Source organism: Podarcis vaucheri (genome assembly GCF_965113315.1).
Source record: "Podarcis vaucheri genome assembly, chromosome: 4".
Taxonomy (NCBI): domain Eukaryota; kingdom Metazoa; phylum Chordata; class Lepidosauria; order Squamata; family Lacertidae; genus Podarcis; species Podarcis vaucheri.
Genome location: NC_138762.1, coordinates 28972769 through 28995388, shown reverse-complemented (window position 1 = coordinate 28995388; position 22620 = coordinate 28972769). Strand labels below are relative to the sequence as shown.

Here is a 22620-nt window from a genome sequence, read left to right as displayed (position 1 = left end):
TCATCACTCATCTTTTCTTCTGCCTCCTCCCCTTCGCTCTCTGTTTCCTCCCTTGCCCTTGCCTCTGCTCCTAAACCCCTGACAGTATGTAACCTGAAGCATATGTAACCCAAGGTACCACTGTATACAAACTTAGTTGCATAACAGCATAGTGCTTACATCAGTATAGATAACAATAAACGAATAAAAACCGAATAATATTAAAATCCAGGTCTTGTAAAGTGGATGAGCAGCCCGAAATTCTTGTATCTTTTTGTACAAAAGTGCAAAGCTGCCTGAGATGGGACTCAATCCCTTCCTCTGTTCTTCCACACCACCAGCAGCCACAAGTCTAATATGGCTTCATCAAGTCAGTGGTGAAAGGCTTTGCCAAGTCTTCTGAGGCTTGGCCAGGTGAGACTTGAAGGAACCTGTAGGAGGGCTGCTGACCAGACCAGTCCTCTGCTGGAAGTGGGGCAGTTGCTGCCCTTCGGTCAAATGAGAAAGGGGCCCAGCAGCCGTTCCCCATGGCCTAGCTGGCAGGCAGAGGTTCCAGTGGTGCAGTAGTCATGCCTCATGGCTGTAATGATCCAGCAAAGCAAGAGTGGGAATTCAAGCAGTGTGGTGGCAGAGACTCAGGCAGGTGGTGACCACAGAATCACTTGCTCAGCTTCCCCCCTCTCAGTCTTATCATCTGAGACGAAGGATCGGGGAGGAATTTGATTCAGTTCACATTTATAGCTGGATTTATCAAATCAGCACTTTCTGAAACCATAGGAGAACTGAAACACAGCCAGCTTTCCAGATTCACACCGATCTGAATGTTGCGATGGAGTTCAGCAGCTGACCAATGTATACAAAAAACAATGTATTAGGTAAAAGTGCATAAAAAGGAATATATTAGTGAAAATAACAGACAAAATGCATTATATTGGAAATTTTCTTTTGCAAAAATGTGTACATTAGTCAAAACAGAAGTAGCTTTTATGTTGTGTGAAAGAAAACTCAAAAAGCAGAAATTAAAGGAAACACTGGGGAAACGGAAAAATGTGCTGTCTGGCATGCCCACCACAGAGAGGCTTGCCAAGCAACAGACTTATGAAGTTTTTGGTAAAATATGATTTCTTCTGCCACTCCTACAGAGATAGTTACCAATACTGTTGACGTGAATTTTATAGTGTTCTTACCTTAAGATATTCCATTGCTGAGGATGTTTTATTGCATTGCTTTTATGTGTTTTATTGTACAGTACATTATTGCAGCTGCTTTTGGAGAGACTGTTTATAAATATAAACAAACAGAGTGGCATTTGGCACATACTTACGGATAAGTTGCTTAGGACTGAAACAGATGTGACACCAAAAAAAGCCATTTAAAACTAGCCTCAGAGGGATTTTAATTTATGTCAAAGAAGACTGGGAGAAGGGAATGTTAACCCTGCTTATGTGGCATTATGAAGCTGCTATGAGATCCATCAAAGGTACTTGTGTGTTCATATTTTTCCACCAACGGGGCCAATAGCTGCATGGGAGTGGGCCAAACTGAACACTGTTTTTCACCAGCTGATGGTGGTCTGCACCACACAGGTACCTGATGCACATGGCTTTATTTTGCTTTATTCTGCCTTACAAAGGGGCCTGTGTACTGAATGGAAGTAGAGAGTTGAGAAGCCCCATTTTCTCTGGGAAATAGCACCTATGAATCAAACTACTAGTGCTGCGACCAGATCTCCTGGTAGACCTTTTGGCTACATATCCACCATACATTTAAATCACACCTCCCCAAGGAATCCTGTAAGCTGTAGTTTGCTAAGCATGTGGGAACTGGAACTCTGGGGTGGTGGTAAACTACAGTTCCCAGGTTTCTTTTCTTTGGGGGAGGGGAGTGTTCTTCAAATGTATGGTGTATATGCAGCCTCTATGTATTTGTGACTTGTCTTGGGATAGAACCTCTCTAAGGACTGGGTTAAATACCCAGAAGTTGCTAATAGACTCACGAAGGAGAAAAAGACAGACACTAAACTCGGCGGAGCTTACTTCTAAATGGGAATCCACAGGATTTTTGCCAGCTCATCTATCAACCCATGTCTGTTTATTGTATAACATTTTGCTCATCAGCGCTCCCAACCGGGAAGGACCATCTGCTCAACACCCTCCTCCCCCCTCAAAAAACCCAACCACCTTGCATATAAGAATATGCTGTGTGTGCTTCAGAGATGCAAAAGAACGATATCTTCTGCCCTGAGTGTAGTCAACAGCAGCTTTGAGCTGAGGCGAGGGACGGGGAGGGATGGAGCCAAGTCATTCTTTCCCATATCCACCCACAGTGGCTTTTAAGATTTAAAGAACTTATCAAGAGAGCCAATAATGCATTGCTTGCATTACATCTTACTTGGCCTTAAGGGGCAGCCTTTCATTGGAAGATGACACCCTTAGGAGTGCTGTGCAGCAATGAATAATGGCTATTACATTTTTAGACATTTCCAGTGCCTAATAATGCTGATCTGATACCTACCTGGGAAATTGCCATTTTAGGCCTGGAGCCTTGAATTGAGTCCTTAGCTGAAAGTCACGGCTGCAAATTAATGCTAAGGTTTTCACTGCTATTTTAGATGCTGCAGCAAAATTATGGCGCACTTTGGTGCTGTTCATTGAAAACTCCTTTTTTCTCCTCTTTGCCGTCTCCAGCTCAATAACTTGAGCTTCTCTCCAGAGAGCTTTAAGTTCTTTAAATATCTTCAGGTTGCCAGATTTCTTATGTTCTCTATCCAGGAAACCAATTTTGTGTCTAAACTCTCGAGATTAGTTTGACAGCATCTTCCGTGTGTTCCATGCAGCCCAATAAAATGCTGCCTAATTGCTGCCTTTGCAGAGTCTGGGGAGTGAGTGGATTTGGCTTTAGACTATCATTGTGGGCAATAAATTCTTCTCAGGCTGCCGTTAAGCCTTATTATTGAAATTGGAGCTGCAGTTCTCTAAGTAACCCCAAAGCACCTTGTACAGTTGCTCCCTTCACACACAATGCAAGGCTGTGATTTGCAGGCAACTGATATGATGAATGAAGACAGAAACACCAGCTTTCTTTCCTCTTCAAAATGAAAATCAGTGTTTCTTCAAACACAGCAGTGAGCTGTGGAAACTTAAGTGGAAACTGATAGGATTTATGTTAGTAGTGACAAAACTGTTTTGTCACCCACCCACCTAGAGACTTAAACATGACTAAATTTAGTTGGATGTGAGCCAATTTTGTTAAATTTAGTTGTATTTTTTATTTATTTACTCCATTTCCAAGGGCTGCAACAGGAGGAAGGTATCTAAAACACTGTTTTCTTTCATTACTGCTGCTAATTTATTTATAATAATTAACAGCACAATCCTAGGCCCGTCTACTCTGAAGTAAAATCCCAGTGAGTTCAATGGGATTTATCCTAAGAGGCTTCAGAGTAAATGCATTTTTTTGTATCAAAAAGCATTGTACGGTAATGATGACTATACAGCTTTAATAATGTACATAAAACTTCAGTTTTACGATGGAGGAAATAAAGATAGGTACTGTGTCCACAATTTAATTTTACCATGATTTGTAAAGTTTAATAGAACACATCTTATTATATAGTCAGAGACTTGGTAAACGCTCAATATGATTTTATTTGTATTCCTTTACTTCATAAAATTTATATACCACTTGATTGTAGGAAAAAACCTCAAACCGGTTACCGTTTTCCCATGACTACATTAAGGACCTTGGTGGGATCAAAGGTGGGTTATTTAGAAGAGGTAGGGCTGGATCCAGACCCATAGCTGACCTATTGACACTAATGGAACAAGGTAGTCATGACTACCTTAATTCTCATTGATTTCAGTGGCATGACTGTCTGGCTACAAGCCTGAATGCCTATTTTATTTTATGTGTGTGTGTGTGTGTGTGTGTGTGTGTGTATAACACTATTATATTATTACACTTTGTAGCCATGATCGTTATTCATCAACCAAGCTTCCTTGCAATTAAAGAGAAAAGAAGAATGGCATATGAAGGGGGAAAGGGGGCAGCATAGTAACACTCCCCCCCAATATATATATATATATCTCGGTGAATAGATTTTAAAATGTTTTTTTTAAAAAAAATGCTGACGTGAGCAGAAAACTCTGAACTGAGGAAAAGTTTATTGGGGAGGGGAGGGGAGGGGGCAGCAGAAACAGCCCGTTGGTTCGACCTCGAAGATTCAAGTCTCCCTCCAGCAGGGGGAGGAGCGGCAGGAGCTCTGCATACACACGCGTGCGCGCGCGCCCTTCCCCTCCCCTCTCCGCCTCCATGGTAACCAATCGCCGCCGCTACCGCGCGCTCGCACCAACGAGCCGGAGGGCTAAGCCCCCTCCTCTCCCTTCTCGCGTGCGCGAAGAGAGACGCGCGAGCGCTCTCTCTCTCTCTCTCTCTCAGGCCGGCCTTTCCATCCTCTCCCCCCCCCCGCCCCTCGCGTTCTCACCGGGTCGTCAGGAGGATGCGAAGCCAGCCCCCTCGCCGCCAGCCGCGAGTCGCAGTGTTTCGTAGTTAGGCGTCCCTCCGCAGGTAAGCCAAGTCCAAAGCGGTCGGGGGGGGGAGATTTATTTTTTTCTTTCTCCCCCCTCCCTCTCATTCCTTCGCGAGGCATGATGGGAGTTGTAGTCTCGCCTTCGCCTGGTAGCCCAAGGAGACGCGAAGCTGACAAAAGGACTACAAATCCCAGCGAAGTTCTTGTCTCGGGCTTCGTGCCGCTTCTTTTTTGCCTGTGAGTCTCTTTCAGCGCCCCCTCCCCGCTTCATTTTGAAGGTCGGCTAGAGGGGGGGGGGGAGAGAAAGGCAGTTATGTGGAGGGGAAGGTGGTGGGGAAGCAACCGCACTGTGGGGCGTCGCCCATATAACGGTGTCGAGAGGCCCCTCCCCTCCTCTTCTGCCCTGTAGGAGGCCTTAAGATTTCGGGCTCTCAGCCAAGGTTGGGGTGGCAACATTAGGCAGCTAGATCATGATGCTATAGGTTTACGCGACAAGAAGGAGCTGGGAAATTAATGAGATATATTGCCATGGCTGCAAAACCAAAAGAGAGAGGAGGCTGTACTTGGGGCTCTGCAAGTAATGTCTCCTGTATAGATTTCAGTGCAAAGGACAATAAAACCAGATAATTCCCTGCAGCTTTAATGTTGGAGATTGCTGTCCCCCTTCGCAACGTGATGGGATGAATTTAACATTTCAGGCTTTATTATTAGTAATACTGCCCTATCTCTGCAGGTCTCAGGGCGGTTCACAGGATAAAATTAGAATATAAAACCACAAAATACACAATCAAAATAAAAACAAAAAGAACTCAATAACAACCCACCCCCGCAACGCATTTTAAAAGGGCATAGGATGTCAAACATGATGCCAATCATGATGTAGCAATGGATTCATTTTGTATTTCATCTTGTTTTCCTTGAAACACTTAAGATTTTAATGGCAACAATTTAAGCGTTTTAAAAGAAAATCTGTTCAGGTCTGTATTGGATGAAGTATTTTGAAGCATTAAGTTGGGTGAAAGCTACCGTATTTTTCGCCCCATAAGACGCACCTAGATTTTAGGGGGGGAAATAAAGGAAAAAATTTTTATTCCCCCCCCAGGTGCGCTGCGCTACACCAGGAGCTTGGGGGCGTGCGGAGCTCAGCGCGCCCCAAGCTTCTGCGTGCCGGCAAGGTCTCCGCTAGCGTGGGAGAGCCGGGCGCCTCTCCCAGGGCTAGCGGACCCCTGCGCTAATCCAGAAGCTTGGGGCAAGCTGAGGTCAGCGCGCCCCAAGCTTCTGCATGCCGGCAAGCAGTCCGCTGCCGCCCCAAGCCTCCCGCACCCGGCAGGAGGTCCCGCTGGGTGCGCGAGGCTTGGGGCGGCAGCGGACTGCTTGCGCGCACCTAGAAGCTTGGGGCGTGCTGAGCTCAGCGCGCCCCAAGCTTCTGCATGCCGGCAAGCAGTCCGCTGCCGCCCCAAGCCTCCCGCACCCGGCAGGAGGTCCCGCTGGGTGCGCGAGGCTTGAGGCGGCAGCGGACTGCTTGCGCGCACCTAGAAGCTTGGGGCGTGCTGAGCTCAGCGCGCCCCAAGCTTCTAGGTGCGCGCAAGCAGTCCGCTGCCGCCCCAAGCCTTGCGCACCCGGTGGGACCTCCTGCCGGGTGCGCGAGGCTTGCAGACACTCGCCCGAAGCAGGGGGAGCCCTCCAGAGGGCTCCCCGTGCTTCGGGCGACAGGCTGCCGCCCCAAGCCTCGCGCACCCGGTGGGACCTCCTGCCGGGCGCGCGAGGCTTGCAGGCATTCGCCCCATAAGATGCACCCCGATTTCCCCTTCATTTTTGGAGGGGAAAAAGTGCGTCTTATGGGGCGAAAAATACGGTAACTGCAATCTCACCCTTTTCTAGAGCTGTGCCCTTTCAGAGTTCTTCTGCAGTTGCAGTGATGTGGGTTCTCACCTGGATGTGATGCTTTGCATGTTTGAAACTGCCACTATCAGTTGAATGCCACAGGTAGAACACTTGGAGTCTTTCAAACACAGTACGTTCCGATAGAGGCATTTCACACATTGTCATTGTATGATGCTCATGAAGCAGCTATGAGTGGCATCCAAGTTAGCAAGGTGTGCTCAGCATGCTTTCATGTTCGCTTTAAAAATATTATTATCTCTGTCTCCATGGAGGACCCAGAAGACAAGACCGCATCAATGGGCTTGATGTGGCCAAAAAACGTGCAGAATCCTGGCAAGACTGAGGTCCTATGGACAAATGGGTATTGATTTGAGAAGCTGCATAGGTAGCCTGTTCTGGAAAGGGTTGCAACCCACCCACAAATATGATTGTGCAGCCTGGGGCTGTTTCTGTACCCAGCATTGTTACTTGAGGTACAGGTGGCCTCAGCTCTGGCTGATTCATCAGCTCTGACCATTCCTGGTTAGAGAGAACCAAGCCAGAATGACACATCGTCTGTTAATCTCATGTTTGGATTACTGTAATGCACTGTATGTATGGCTGCCTTTAAGAACAACCCAGAAGTCACAGTGGGGAATGCTACTGCCAAAATATTGTTCAGGGCAGCATGTAGGGATAATTTAATACCTAACCTGGAAGATCACTTCCAGCTGCTCTATAGGTAGTTAAAAAGAGAAAAGGGGCAGATCTGGGATTCAGTCTTAGACCCCCCCAAATCACTCCCTAACATCACCCATGCTTATTAGCATGTGCATCTGTATTGTGGAGCAAAGGAAAACTGAGGAAACGGGTCTAGTGTAGCATAGTGTTTCCTAGAATGGCAGAAAACAGAGTCTGCAAAAATGTATGCAGGTGATTCAAAAAAAGGAAAAGCCTTTCAGAATATATTAAATCATTGGTGTCTTGTTTATAACCCATAGAGAGAACTTTCTTTCTAACCTTGGTTAGGGATCAGCTCAGCTTATGCTGTTAAGAGTGAAGGTTAATATCTTTTGTGACCTCCTTATCTTATCTAGTGTAAGATTTCTAAACCTTGGGCAGGAGCAGCAGCTTTCTGACATGCATATATGAACTCTCTTATGCATGATATGTAAATGAAGGAGACTCAAAAGCTACCTGGAATTTGTAATGGACTAATACAGGAGTCAAATTATAGTTTTTGCAAATCATGACAAAACTGTAAAAGTGGGGGGGGGGCAAGTTGTTGGCATAAATGTAAGTAGCCAAAATGCTAGTTTTAAAGAGCCATTTTCTGCAGGCAGGAAAAAAACATGAAAATGTTTGAAGAAAAAACATTTTTGGTTATATCCTGTGCTGTATGAGCAACATTCCACTAATGCAGTAGGACTTTCCTTTCCTCTTTTCCATGTGCCCCTCAAATTGCTCCAGAGGGTCCCCCAACAGCATGAGTTGGGAAAGCATTGCAAGCAGTGCCCCAATGGTATGGGGACTGTTTGCTTTACATAGCAGAGGTTGTCTTGCGTTCATTTCAAACTGAAGAACATTTTATAGAGCCTTTTTGGAGATGGACAGCACTCCTTTTGAGATTCGTGCTCTTGATTTGTGAATATTTAAGACTTAGAAATGTCTGGGCCTGACTTTTAAGACAGGTTTCCTGTTATGTTTGTTATTAGTAGGATACAGTAAGCCTGCAACTTAGGCACATTTTAGTTGTGCACATTCAGCTTTCCACACATGACAATTTAAAAAATAAATAAATAAAAAGAGGCAGAAGGGGGCAGAGTTATGAAAAAATGATTTTGGCAATCCCATCTGCCATTGAACCCAGTGAGTTTTGACCACATGTGATTTTGGCTTTAGGCACGATCCCCAGAACATAATATGAAGGTGTGTCCAGAATACTGTCTATTCCTGTTGTTTTGGATGAGTTTCAATTTGGAAGGCTCAAGGATGTGGACAGGGTGCTTGGATCAGTCAGGGCGACCACTTGAGCTCTGGACCCTTGCCATCTTGACTGATAAAGGAGGGGACAGTTGGCTGGGCCTGGGAGGTGATTAATGTTTTCTTGTGAGAGGGGGTGGTCCTTGCCTGCTTGAAGGAGGCAATGGTAAAACCACCTCAAGAAACCCTCCCTGGATTTATTGGTTTGTTTCTGTTTTAGTATGTATTATGTATATTGTGTCCTCATTTTGCACTTTTCTGTTGTGAACCTCCCTGTGATCTTTGGATGAAGGCCAGTATACAAATTTAATAAACAAATTGTGTTTTCCTTGTGCCAAAAATAACTAGGTGACATCACCTTCTCTTCAGCCATGTTTTCAGAAGCGTCCTGGAGGGCTTTACTGTATCTCAAGTGCATTAATTTGCTTGGGTTGTTGTCTGGAAAGAGGCCAGCTTCAAGTAATCAGTTCTGTACATTGAAGCAAAAGAGCATTGCTTGGCCAGAACCTGCAGTGTAGCCTATGTTTTGACTGCTTTGCAACTGTCATTCAGCAAGGCATCTTTTGTGACGAATAGAATGAATAAAAAACAACATACAGCCAGCTTGTTGTGTGGGTTGATTTTTTTTGAAAGATCTGAAAAACCTGCTTCTGTATTGTAGTGGGTATGAGTTACTCGTGCGTAAACTGGTGCCTTTCTCGGTTAATTTGCCTTGTCAAACCTTTCTGACTGCACAGCCCCTTCTCATGGTGGCTGCCTCAGTCACTGGCAGAATCCGTCAGTGGGCGTTTCTTGAACCTCTTCCAACATAAAAGTTGTTTGACACCTAGTCTCCTCCTCCTCTCACTGCGCGGAAGTCTTCTGCGCAGGCAAGGCGTGGGTAGCGGAGGACCTGGGCTCTCCTCACTGATGTCCAGTGAAGAGTCCTGGAGCCCTCTCTCCACTTCCCCCGTCTGCCCCCCTTTATCCCTGGTGTTGCGCTGATTGGCTTCCCCTTCTACTGAGCTGTTTCTCCCCCTGCTGCTGGGTCCTTCGCCAGCATCATCTGGGAGCCTCCCCTTCGCCTCTCGCTCCGATGTCAGTTCCCTGACATGTATGGATGAGCAGAGGGTTGGAGACTATTTTTATTGATGAGATGCAGTACTTTTGTAGCAGAAACCCGTATCCTTGCCATTATTGGGCCTCACATGCATGAATACTGCTGTTGGGTCTTCATTGTGTAAAACATTGCTCTATATATTTCGGCCTTATTCACAAATGACACCTTTTCAGTGAATTTATTTTTAAAGGTAATATGTGAATGATGGCTGGGAATAAGTGTACCACAAGATGTATATATCAGAGAGCTTGAATAAGATAAGATTTCTGGTGGTGGTTGGAGGCTCCATAGTAAGCAAACCAGCAATAAATTGTGCAGAACAGTAAAAGGTGAGATTATAGGCCTAAATTGCAATTTTTTTAGGTTTGTTGTTTTTCACACACAGAAGAATGTCCCAAAGTGACTTACAGCATAAAATACATTAAAATTGTTTTTTAAAAAATGCAGATCCTAATTGTGTTCATCCAAGAATATTCATAGAAGGACAAATTCTACCCACCTCACTAAAGGATGAACACTGAAAAGGCCAAAAAACAACAACTCACTACCCTCCCTACGAGGTCTGGGTAAATGGATGTTTAAGCCTTGCACCGAACTCTGGCACTGGGCATAAGTCCCTTGGGAGAGTTTGCTGCAAACATGGAGATACCACTGAGAAGGCTTGCTTACATATTGTGGATCTCTGCATGTTGAGAAAGCCTGTGGAGAAGAGCCTCTAATGGCTGCCACAAGGTCTAGATAGGTTCAGATGAGGAGCGGTATTGGAGCCCTGAGCCATATAGAGCTTTTAAAGGTCAAAACAGGACTTTGAACTGAGCTTAAGAACTGATCAGTGGCCACTGCAGTTGTGCAAGAATTGGACTCGTGACCTCCGCAATCTTGCTACTGAAGTCTGTTCTAACTGAAGTTTCTGAGCCATCTTCAAAGGCAGACCCATCCATGTATACAGTGGTACCTCGGTTTACGAACTTAATCTGTTCCAGAAGCCCATTCCTAAATCAAAGCTGTTCTTAACCTGAGGCGTGCTTTCCCTAATGAGGCCTCCCGCCACTGGTGCCCTTCCACCGTTTGTATTCCATTCTTAGACCGAGGTAAAGTTCTCAAACTGGGACACTATTTCCGGTTTTGCAGAGTTTGTAAACCGAATTGTTCTTAAAGCGGACTGTTCTTAAACCGAGGTACCACTGTAATGTGTTTCTGTAATCTAACATTGAAGCTACCACAGCACAGACAAGAGAAGTTTGGTTATCTCTGTCTATACAGTGGTACCTCTGGATGCGAACGGGATCCGTTCCGGAGCCCCGTTCTCATCCTGAACCGAACGCAACGCGCGTCTGCGCATGCACGGGTCGCGATTCGCCGCTTCCGCGCATGCGCGTGACGTCATTTTGAGTGTCTGCGCATGCGCGAGTGGTGAAACCCGGAAGTAACGCGCTCCGTTACTTCCTGGTCGCTGTGAAGCGCAACCCGAAAATGCTTAACCTGAAGCTACTTCAACCTGAGGTATGACTGTATAGGGTCATAGGTGTTGGAAGACACACTATGCAACAAAGGTGGTTTGTGCCTTGATCAACAGTACATAATGGATTCACAAATACCACCAAGCTATGCACCAGTTTCTTCAGGGGGGGGGTAGCAGTATTCAGAGCAAACTGAGCCCCACTCATCTGGTCTAACAACACCTCAGTTTTTTTGGTCTCATCCAGTCCATGAGAATAACCTCAGGTTACTACTTAATGATTTGTTAGACCGCATGCAATTATTTTCTTTTTATGTTTCCATGCTGTGTTGTAGGTTTCTCGAAGAAAATGAATTTGGCCGAGATCTGTGATAATGCTAAAAAAGGAAGGGAATATGCACTTCTCGGAAACTATGACTCCTCCATGGTTTATTACCAGGGTGTCATCCAGCAAATTCAAAGACACTGTCAATCCATCAGAGACCCAGCACTGAAGGGCAAATGGCAGCAGGTATGAAAAAACAATACTTGCATGACTAGATATTTTATTTATTGGGAAATATATATGCTGCTGGTGGTGGCTCATGTGATGGCCAGAAATAGAACAAAAAGATTGAAAACATTAAAATAAGCAATACAAAACTTCATAACATCAACAAATTAGGAGCAGGGCAGGCTGCAACATCTATGGAATGCCCTTAGCTATCAGTCAATTAAATCCCCCCCCAAATAATTTTACTCTTTTCCTAAAATCCATTAGTTGATCTGGCTAGGTTAGCCACACCTAGTAAGTGAACCACAAGAAAATGGGAATATCTTTCAGCAATTTTTAAACATATTGATGGTCATGTATGAATTCTGCTAAATTGAAGTTCATAAACATTTAGTTGACATTTGCAGATTCGTTTTTTCCCCTTAAACAATGGTTTTTTACATCTAATGGAATCTGTTTTCTTTTTATTAATAATATTTTATTCATTCTCTTCTCTTTCTGAATGCATATTCATCATTGTATAGTGGTACCTCGAGTTACATATGCTTCAGGTTACACACTCTGCTAATCCAGAAATAGTGCTTCAGGTTAAGAACTTTGCTTCAGGATAAGAACAGAAATCGGGCTCCGGTGGTGCAGCGGCAGCAGGAGGCCCCATTAGCTAAAGTGGTGCTTCAGGTTAAGAACAGTTTCAGGTTAACAACAGACCTCCAGAACGAATTAAGTACTTAACCCGAGGCACCACTGTATTCCAAAAAAACACCCCTGTTAACAAGCATGGTTAACTCTTTCTACTTCCTCTGCTGGCCCCGCTTTCCCTTTCCCATCCTTCTCCCCCTAACCCTCTTTCCTGTGTCTTGCTTTGATCCCTCCTTAGTAAAGGAGTAGGTGCTATAGTAGGTGCTATTTTGCAAGTTCTTCTTTCCTGTATCACCTAATGTGCAGGAAGCTTAGACGGATAAGCCTGATTTGCTAAAAGCATTAACTTAGTCTGGACATTGTACAGTGCGATCAAAAATTTTGTGGCATATGTTTTGCGTTGATGTCAGAGATGTTTAATTTTCTACAATTACTTTTTGGTTGGTGTCAGTTCCAGGTAATACAAATTAAGAACAAAGCAAATAAGAGTCATAGAACTTGGTGAGACTATATATGAGGAAAATTTAGAGTTGGGCTACAAGTCACATCTTCAACCACAATTCTGTTTCAGAATTTTGCTTTCTGGGGGGGCGGGGGGGGCGAATTGCACCCTTGTGTATGATGTGCTAAACTAGAACAAGGATAATTTCATTGTTACTGTGTCTTTTTATTTAAACTGGCATTTTACACGAATCCTCTTTTCATATAATAAAAAAAAACCTTAGCAGGATTTCATATCACTATTTCAAAATAGATTTTTGTTTTGACTCATTTAGCCTTCATATTTGTTGGGTCCATTATGGCAGTTGCTCATTGCCTTGTCATTAATAAGAGCATCAATTTCTCCTGACATATTATCATGACTCTGTGACTGTGCAATGTACAATTGGCCCTTTTAATTTAGGGTTGCATTCACAAATGCCATCTTGCTGTACATGCAAGCAGTCCTAATCATCTGTATACATATACAAATGTAACTTGTAAGGCATGCAATCATGGATACAGTCAGCAGCAATGTCCATGATTGCATCAGCACTTTCCAGGGGCACTGATGATGGGCATTGCTGCCTGCTGGGTCCGTGAATGCCTACTTTTCATGTTACTTTGGCCCTACAAACATGTAGTCATTAAAGTATCTGTTGTTAAGTGTCCTTGATAAAATCAGAGCTTGAAAAATAATATCTCTCTGATTCAGCAGGTTAATTCTCCCTGCCAAAACTAGAAAGTCCAGTGATTTCAGTGGGTCTATACTGAATGTCACTTCCTTGGATATTGTCCAATGCCAATACACCTATTTAAAGATTTTTGTGGTGTGACACATTGAAGTCTTTCTTATTTGTTAAACTCATGGAATCATACTGTTGGCTTTCTGTGTGAGATGCTTTGATTTTGTTTGAGGTGTGTGTGGAATTGATCGTTTCAAAGGCCACACATCCTTTGATCGCAACAGGAGCGGAAATAGGCCATATGTTTGCTGTTGATAGATATAAGAGCAGGTTCATTGGAGGTTTCCGGTGCACTGTCTGTTCCATCTGTACTGGATGAGTTTTGATTACTGTGTCCTGAGGTTGTAGACAAGCTGCTTGAAGAAGTGTGTCCGACCACCTGCCGCCTTAATACTTTTCCATCTTGGCTTCTTAAAGCTAGTGTTAGGCTATTGATTGGGTGGCTCCAGGAAATGATCAGTGGTTCACTGGAGAAATACCCAGTGACTAATACCCTCTTTTCAGGCAAGGTGCTCCAGAGGGTGGCAGCGGTTCAGCTTCAGGCATGCTTGGATTGAGACTGAATATCTGGATCCATTTCAGTCTGGCTTTAGGCCTGGTCATGGCACTGAAAGAGCCTTGGTTGCCCTGACATTTGTCAGGAAAGAGATGGGGGGAGTGTGACTCTCTTCATTCTTTTTAACCTCTTGGTGGCTTTCCAAAACCATTGACCATGCATGCTATCTTTCTTGAGCAGCTCAGGGAGGCGGGGTTGGGGGTACTCTATAGTTCAACGGTTGTGTTCCTACCTTCAGGGCTATTTCCAGAAAGTAGTTTTGGGAGGCTACTGGGAAGTCATGGGAGCCTTCCTTTGGTGTTCCCCATGCTATTTGAAATCTATATGAAACGACTGGGAGGTGCCATCAGGAGTTTTGCTGATGAAGGGCAGGTAATAAATTTAATGGTGGTAACATAAGCACATTTTTAAAATAATAAATGATACGATCTCATACAGAAAATTGGGCAAATAGGTGTTGGAGAGATAGACTGCAGTCTGCCTACAGCCAGCTGTGCAGTATATCATTCCTGCCTTATTCTGATGATGAGCTTAATTCTTTTGTAGTTTAACTAGGAATGCTTTAGTCAGTGTAATAAACTCTGCTTATTTTCAAGGTTCGGCAAGAACTGTTGGAAGAATATGAACAAGTAAAGAGCATTGTCAACACTTTAGAGAGTTTTAAAATAGACAAACCTACAGATATTCCTATATCTTATCAAGATGAAAATTTTAGGGATCCAACTGTTTGGCCACCTCCTGTTCCAGCTGAGCACAGGTAATTGGGTTTAAAATAAGTTTGCAGTTTTTATTGGTGGATTAATTACCTGTACTTAATATTTGAGAGTGTATGTAGTATAGTGACTAAGAAATTAGGTTTATTTCAAACCTTGTATTACTTCTTTCCCTGTTCTGGCTTCTTTAGACTGTTTTCTGGTAAGGGTTTCAACTTTACTTGTTGCTGGATCAGTTCAGAAAACACAGCAAACAGCAGTGGTCTGTGTGAACCATTGTTCCTAACCCTAAGTATGGTTTGAGCATATAAACATAGAGAAAAACTATGATTTACAGTGAGTCCTGCTTTGGGTAGGGATTGGCTGTGCTTCAGAGTTCCCACTTGGGAACTCCATAGTGTAGCCAGTCCCACTGTGGCATGTTGTCAGTGCTGATCAGCTAATTGGGGCTGACAGCAAGGCTTGCTTGCCAAGTAACAATTTGGAATGTACTTTAAGGCTCACAGTTTTTCCTTTGCAACGGTACCTCTACTTCTCCCATGCCTGACAACAAAATTGGGACCCGTGTTGAGTCTAATTTGGCTTCCAGGGCAGAGGTTCCCCCTCTCTGCTTTACAGAAATACAACCATTATGATTTTCATAGCCGTAGAAGGGGAGACAAGGTAGTATGGGGCTAGGTAAAGGTAGCATGACTAAGCCGCTTCTGGCGAACCAGAGCAGTGCACGGAAATGCCATTTACCTTCCCACCCGAGTGGTACCTATTTATCTACTTGCACTTTGAAGTGCTTTCGAACTGCTAGGTTGGCAGGAGCAGGGACCGAGCAACGGGAGCTCACCCCGTTGTGGGGATTCGAACCGCCGACCTTCTGATCAGCAAGTCTTAGGCTCTGTGGTTTAACCCACAGCGCCACCCGTGTCCCTAGTATGGGGCTACAATGTACTTTACAATGTACTTTAATTCCGCTCTCCGCCCCAAAGCATGGCCACCCACCCACTGGCTTCTCACAGATCAACTTGCATGATCTGAACATCACGTTTTCCCCACCGAATTGGGTAGCAAAACACAGCAGTAAAACATTTTGTTTCTCTCCAATGCTAGCTGCATCATGTTTCCTTTGCTTGACAGAGCCCCACCTCAAATAAAACGACCCAATCGAGAAGTGAAACCTTTGAGGAGAGAATCGCCAGGATTGCAGCGTGGACCTGTGGGCAGAGCTCAACCAATCTCAAAAAATGAAAAACCTGCCAGCAGCCGAGAAAGGGAATCTAGAGCAAAAGGAAAAGATGAAAAGGTAAGAATTTAGGGGGCAGCTGGCAGGTACCTTTCTTTTGTGGAAAAAAAAATGTATATTTTCTGTTGGCAAAAAAGCATGAATGTGTAATGAATGCATACTTACAAAAATATAATTTTCCTCCCAATATTTACAACTGGTTCAGATATTAAGAGAGAGAAAGGAACAGACTGTGAGAGTTACCATCTCCTTTGAACAGCTGGTACAAGATACAATTTTTTAATTGATGAAATTTAGAATGTTGAAAAGTTTAGTATTATATTCTTTGCTTCCCAAGCCAAAATATGTCTGAGAGACTGAACTCCCCCCAAAAAGAAGAGGGGAAGATATGACCAGTGAATCTGTTTTGCTGTGTCAACACAAGAGAACTGCATTTTAAAAATTACTCTGAAACTATTAAGTTTTATAATACAAATGTAGTCCATGGAGGAAGCGTATTCTCAGATAGCAGTTTTCTGCATGTCTTATGGTTTTGTCCTTGAGTTCATTATTACCTTGACATAAATAACCAAATTAATCTAATTTTGGGTTGGGCAGTAGATACTGATAAAAGCTACAGCTTTTTAAAACTACTTGGTACAAGCAGAGGATTTTAACACCAGCTATGCATAAAATTGGAAGTTTTGCTCTGCACCAACAGTGGCAAATGAAAGCCTGACAGATTTTTATTTTGGAAAGACTTTAAAGATAAAGTGAAATTGGCTCAAGGAAGGAAAAGCAATAATGATTTTCTTGAATTGTAATGAATGTAAGGTAATTATAAAGAGGCAGGTTTTTTAGGCTATCTAAATACAGAACAATATTTTTGTATTAGCAAACTGTTTTACTTTGGTACATCCTTTATAGGTTGAGGGAAGTGCCTTTTGTTAATATGATTAGGAGATTGTATCTCTGCCACAGTCTCAGGTTTGTAAAAATTCTATGGTAGATAGCTTTACTTTGTAAAGTATTGTTCTTTGTGACAATTTGATTTAGCATCTGGAATTTAGAATCACATTTTAGCTTACAGGGTGTGTAAAGGAACACACACAATGTTCTCTGTACTAAGATTTTAGATAATATCTTTGGGGTCAGCTTGCAGAAGTAGGAAGTGCCTGTCTCTATTTCTGGTTTTATGCCAATGATGGCAGTGTTCTTTATTATTGTTGTCATTAGCTGTTTTTCCAAAACTTATATAAATAGTAGGAAATGATTTCCCCACAGATCTAATTCCAGTGTGATGTTGTAGAAGGTAGAGGATCAGAGTTACAGTAGGGCAATCTGAGTTTCAATTCATTCTCATCCATGGAGTTAATTGCAGGACTTTGGGCTAGCAATCTGTCCCTTAGGATTGCTGTGAGGATAAAATTGGCTAGCCCCAGGAATGTCATTCTGGGCTCATTGAAGGTGGAGAAGTATACAAATGGAATAGAATAAATGGCGTAGTTAATCATACATGATGTGTGCGTGCTTTCGCTTAAATGGAAGTGACCTCTGTATAGGAAGACGCTGTATGAAGCAGCCATTAATAGCAGTGTGACAGATTCTTATGCTGAATGGATCAACAGTGCCAAGGTGAAATTAAAGGTTATGGTTAGAATGGAAAAAGACATGATAAAATGAAAATGCTTCGTGGAAGTTAAATGCATACCTGTCATTTGCATATATGGAAGATGGCACTTGTCATAAAACCTTTATGTTCTACTAGGAAAGAGCTAGGGCAAAGAGGGGAGGAAGATTTCCTTTTTCTTTTTGTCCACCTTCTCCACATGTTCATGCACACCCATTTTCTCTTTCATACACCTACATTCTCTTATAAGCATGTAGATATATATTCTCTTTCTCTCTTAATTTACATACATGGAAGTATACATACATACATTCCTTTGTTCTTTCTCAACCCCCCCCCCCATGCATTATTTCCCCATTCATCTTCACTGCTGCTGCTTTTCCACTCATTCTTCTTCTTCCGCCCTCTGCCAGCAAGATTTGCTGGATTCTCTGGATCTAGGGAGGCTCCTTGCCACATCCCGAGTGCTCTTGGACAGGATAACTGGATAGGACAGAGAGACCCTTTGCCTGCAGTGTTTCTCAAACTCTGGTCCCCAGCTGTTGTTTGACTACAACTCCTATCATCCCTGACCACTGGTCCTGCTAGCTAGGGATGATGGGAGTAATAGTCCAACAGCAGCGGGGGACCCAAGTTTGGGAAACACTGGTAGATGCCTTGGGGCAAAGGGACCCTGGAGCTGAGAGCTCTTAGAGTTAACCCATCAGTGTTCACTTTGCGTAAGATAAGATAAGCCTTCTTCCTTTGGGTGTAGGTCTAGCTCAGGCATCCCCAAACTCAGCCCTCAAGATGTTTTGGGACTACAATTCCCATCATCCCTGACCACTGGTCCTGTTAGCTAGGGATGATGGGAGTTGTAGTCCCAAATCATCAGGAGGGCCGAGTTTGGGGGTGCCTGGTCTAGCTGTAGTCAGGGCGTGGGTCTTGATTTTTAAAGCAACAGGAATGTGTTTTCCTGTAGCCCATCCCCAATATGTTTTTTGTCCTCAGCCAAACTGTTTATTTCTCAGTCTAGTTGCTTCAGACAGTTTGAAGTCATGTTGTTCCCTCCCTCTTTCCACTGGGAAGTGTGGTCCCCAAGCTGAGGGAGCAGCACTTTTTTTTTCTACTTCCCAGTAAGCATCTGGCTGGTTCTAGTTGTCAGAAGGCCTTTGAGTGTGCCTTTCCTAGTCAGAGCAATTTATCTGACATCACATTGATGTCATGTAGGAGTTGTTTGCAGAATGTCTAGGGGCGGGGCCTGATATCACCGCAACGTGTAATGCACCAGGATTATATATCGCCCTCCAAGCACTGCTTGTAACCAGCACAAAATGATGAATTCTGGGGGTTCTGGTGCGATGCATTACAGAACTTGTACATGGGTTAAACTTCCACTGATATGCAGCTATTGCTGGGAATAGTAATCCTAAAGCAGTGGCATTGTGCAAAGGACCCTTTATTGTACAAAGCAGTTCTGCTTACCTCTCAGCCGGGGATTTTTAATGCAAAGAATCTGGTCACTAGGTGGCAGAAAGGAAATAGTTTATACTTTATATTGCAAAATGGAGCACAAAATGTGAAGATGCATAGCCTGGGCAGCTGCATGAAGAAGTACTGTCGCGGGTTACAGTACTATATTGTTTCCTGCCTGCTGAGCTGCTGTAGGGCACAGAGGATCGGTGGGCTTTGTGCGAAGGAGCCAGCACCCAGAGGACAAAGCTGCGGGCAGCCTTGCACAAGTTAAATGGTCTTCTTTCCTTTCCTTCTGAGATTTTGCACCCTTTGGCTACAATCTTCTGATTTAAATGAAATTTTCAATGTTGCTTTTCTGTGCAAAAGGAAAGGTTGGTCAGAGATTTATGAATATCTCTGCTTACTCTTTTTTAAAAAGTGGGCTTGGGAAGGAACCAGACAGGAGTATTCTGCTTCCAAAGGGACTTGGGAAGAAATCCCTACACGGGGAACCCCATAAGTTACCACTTCCGTACCCTCCTATTCCTCTGCTATCTTGCTTACCTGTGCCGCCCAATTCCCCAGCTGCATCTGTTCTTTTTCTCATTAGTCGCTTATCCCAAGCAGCTAATGACACTTTCTGATTTGATTTGAAGTATGTAGAGAACAAATTGTTTCTTAATTCTGTCTAGCTTGGCTGAAAACAACCAACCTGCAGATGTTTTTCTGCATCACTGGGTACTGTAAACTTGCAAGGCATCTAAAAGGTTCTTTCTGAACTATTTGTAGTGCAGTATGGAGCTGCTGCTGTCTCATAAACTTCATAAACCTAAAGTATTTATAGGAACACTGAACTGTGTTGGTTTAAAAACAAAATGAAGAGATCGTTGGCATGTAGGGATGAGGATGAAATTTGATTCAGTTCATATTTAAAGGTGGATTTATCTGATTTGCACATTCGAAAATCAAACTACAGAAACTGAAGCATAGCTACCCTAGGTGGAGCTTAGCTCAGAATCTCATTCCCCCCTGAAAACAGTACCCTCAAAATCCTCTCCAACTTGCAGCACCGTTGCCAGTTCTAGGACTTCCCTGGAAATCCTAAGTTGTTTTCAAGAACCTTTAATTTGCCCCTTGCTTTTAATTAAATGCAACCTTTCCCTATTTTCAGAGTTCATAATTCCCTTTGAAACAAAACAGTGGGATCAGGGGACATAGTGCTAGCAATTCTCAGTTAGTGATCCCAATTCCCCCCACAATGTATATTGATCTGATGTACCTGCTTTTAACCCCCCCCCCTTGGCATTTTCTTGAAATGTGCTTGTGCTCCCCCTCCCCCTGTGTGTGTTGGGGGGGGGCTTTTTTTAGTCTTTTGCTTTCATGTCTTGTTGAGGTATGATGATGAAGGGAGTATGGCACAGAGAACAGCTCAAAAGAAGAAAAAGAAACGTAGCTGTAGAATTCTTTTAACTTTCAGTTGATTAGCTTTCAACATCTTGATCTAGGGAAAGAAGATCCCCCAGGATGGTGCTGGTGATGGTGAAATTCAGAAGTTTGATGGAGCAGGATATGACAAAGATCTGGTTGAAGCTCTCGAAAGAGACATCGTGTCAAGGAATCTAAGTATTCATTGGTACAGTGCTTACTTTGTAAAGTGAGAAATGCTAGAATTCTTATCTGCCCAAGAAACCAGATACCTTCATCCTGAGGTTGTGGTTACTGCATAGTAAGTAAAACTCAAGGAAAAAACAGGAAAAGTGGCTTGTGGCCCCTGAAAAACCAGCATAAGCTGTGGTGGACTAGAGCTTAGTTGCAAAAACAGAATGCACAGCTACCTTTCTGCAACTTGTATTGTGAGTGCATTTTCTTCCTACACTACAGCCATTCTCTGCACATTGAGTGCTCTGTATATATTCAAAGGCATGTTCCTGCCCCAAAAGTACAAGGTAAAAACTGATTTCGTAGTTATGATCCCCAATATTCAAAGTTAAGTTCCAGTGAGCCAAGGCTCAAACTAAGCTCAAACTGGCATCAAGTCTGGTTCACGTGACATGGTAATCCAAGCTTTGTCTGGCTGTTGGAAAGCAGCTCACAGGTGATTTTCGCCTCCTTGGTCTTTTTTGCTTCCATTTGGCTTGTGGTTAGTGAGAAGAGAGCTTACCCCATGAACCTAGGCTTAGCTCAGCATAGTGTGTGGATGCAAGAGTAAAGAAGATGAGGGACTGCAAGGACAATTTCTGAAGCCTCCCTTTTCCCACCTATGGTCATATAACCAGTAATGGACAGGGCATGTAATCCACCTAGAAACAGAGGATCCAAAGTTCTCAGCTAACTTTAACTGAGGTCCTGCATGATGCTGTCTTACCCAGCCCAAATAGTGTGGGCCTTACAGTTTCTTTTAGGATCCTACCTCCTGAAAGGTGTTCAGTGATGTTCCTTGCTGTTAGGGCTCTCTGAACGTGTTCAGCTTCACACCCTTCCCCCTCCCCCCTCCCAAAAGAGCAGTACTAGCCTAATCCTCTCCAACCTGCAGGATTGTTGGCAGCCTCCCCTTTTTGCTTGTTCCAGGCTACCATTTCAGCCTGAGATTGAACTAAAGGAGAGTGTTGGAAGTCTAAAATATTTGGGGCATCTGGTACAGTTGTCTCAGTCACTCAGTGGATCTCATATATTTCATAGACTCATAGAGGGCTAGCTCCGTGTGTCATGATTTAGACAGTGGATATTTCTCCTATATTGGGACCACCTGGTCCACTACTGTAAGCAGACATGTAACTAGCCTCTTCAGGCTTGACAGCCTCACCTCCCACCTGGTTGAAGTGGTTCATTTTTGTTTCTGTTTTATCAAGAGAGCTTCTTTTGCTAATGGTGTACTGTTCAGAACATAAAGCAAGATTTTCATTCTTAGTACCATGAGCAAAAGCTTCATTACAGGCACTCATTAAAATGCCCTTGAGCGTTTTCTCACATTTAAAAATGTTTCCTTGGTGATCATTCTTTCAGGGAGCCTTTATTATTACTATTCTTATTATTCAACATCTTGTGGCAGGGTTAGTTGAAAGTCATTCTCCCCCACCCATGTCTTTCATGTAGAAAGCCATTTTCAGGAGGCTGGCTTTTACTTGCATCCTGCTTAAGAAAACGCTGTTACTTATTTTAAAATAAATGAAAGATGTTACTTTTTTGAAGCAGAATATATTGTGCATGAATCTTCTAATCTCGGTTGATCTGTCACAGGGATGATATAGCAGACTTGGAAGAAGCCAAAAAATTATTAAGGGAAGCAGTTGTTCTTCCAATGTGGATGCCGGATTTTTTCAAGGGGATCAGGCGACCTTGGAAGGTGAGAACCATCAAACTATTGTATTCATGTCTATGCAGTTGTAAGTACAAAAGATGTGTATATGCGTAATACTACATTGTGTATTTAGACGTTTCCTCCTATAATTGGCAGCCCAAAATTGCAGGGCTGCATGTTAAATTTGATCATTTGTATTGGTTTACAAACAGTTAATCTGGTTATTGGGTGTGTTTTGAGATGATGCTGTTGTCACTGGCAGATGACCTCATTTTATTTGGGAGTCACAACTGTGGACACAGTTGAAACTTTGGGGATATTTGAGGCTTAGTTCTTTTTATGTGGATCAGGTTCCGTCACTCCATTCTTTTAGATGATGGGTCAAGATGCATCTGTCCCTGCCAAGCTTTTGGAGAAGGATGGGATGTTTTAGATGGATTTGTTTATTTATTTAACTTTTTGGTCACTTGTTACCCGAAGGTCTCAAAGAGAATTACAATAAAGAAA

The 22620-nt window shown here is 43.4% G+C and overlaps 1 protein-coding gene and 1 long non-coding RNA gene across 7 annotated transcripts in view; one reads left to right on the top strand and one right to left on the bottom strand.

Annotated features, from left to right (window-relative positions):
• Positions 1 to 270: 270 nt before the first annotated feature.
• LOC309531059 lies at positions 271 to 3234 on the bottom strand. The gene is made up of 2 exons (XR_014219039.1): positions 2494 to 3234; positions 271 to 822 (listed from the first exon to the last, which is right to left on the bottom strand). It is a non-coding gene; the product is annotated as an uncharacterized lncRNA (long non-coding RNA).
• A 1234-nt stretch (positions 3235 to 4468) lies between these two features.
• KATNAL1 (katanin catalytic subunit A1 like 1) overlaps positions 4469 to 22620 on the top strand; it is a 36458-nt gene continuing 18306 nt past the window's right edge. The window contains exons 1-7 of one of the 6 annotated variants that reach the window (XM_082220302.1): positions 4469 to 4545; positions 6389 to 6493; positions 11247 to 11422; positions 14422 to 14582; positions 15667 to 15832; positions 20321 to 20448; positions 22053 to 22158. In XM_082220302.1, the coding sequence (XP_082076428.1) occupies positions 11261 to 11422; positions 14422 to 14582; positions 15667 to 15832; positions 20321 to 20448; positions 22053 to 22158 (723 nt within the window). In that variant the 5' untranslated portion in view covers positions 4469 to 4545; positions 6389 to 6493; positions 11247 to 11260. Of the gene's footprint in view, positions 4546 to 4616; positions 4745 to 6388; positions 6522 to 11246; positions 11423 to 14421; positions 14583 to 15666; positions 15833 to 20320; positions 20449 to 22052; positions 22159 to 22620 lie in introns of those variants that run through there. The other 5 variants (XM_082220299.1, XM_082220303.1, XM_082220300.1 and 2 more) reach the window with 5 other exon arrangements.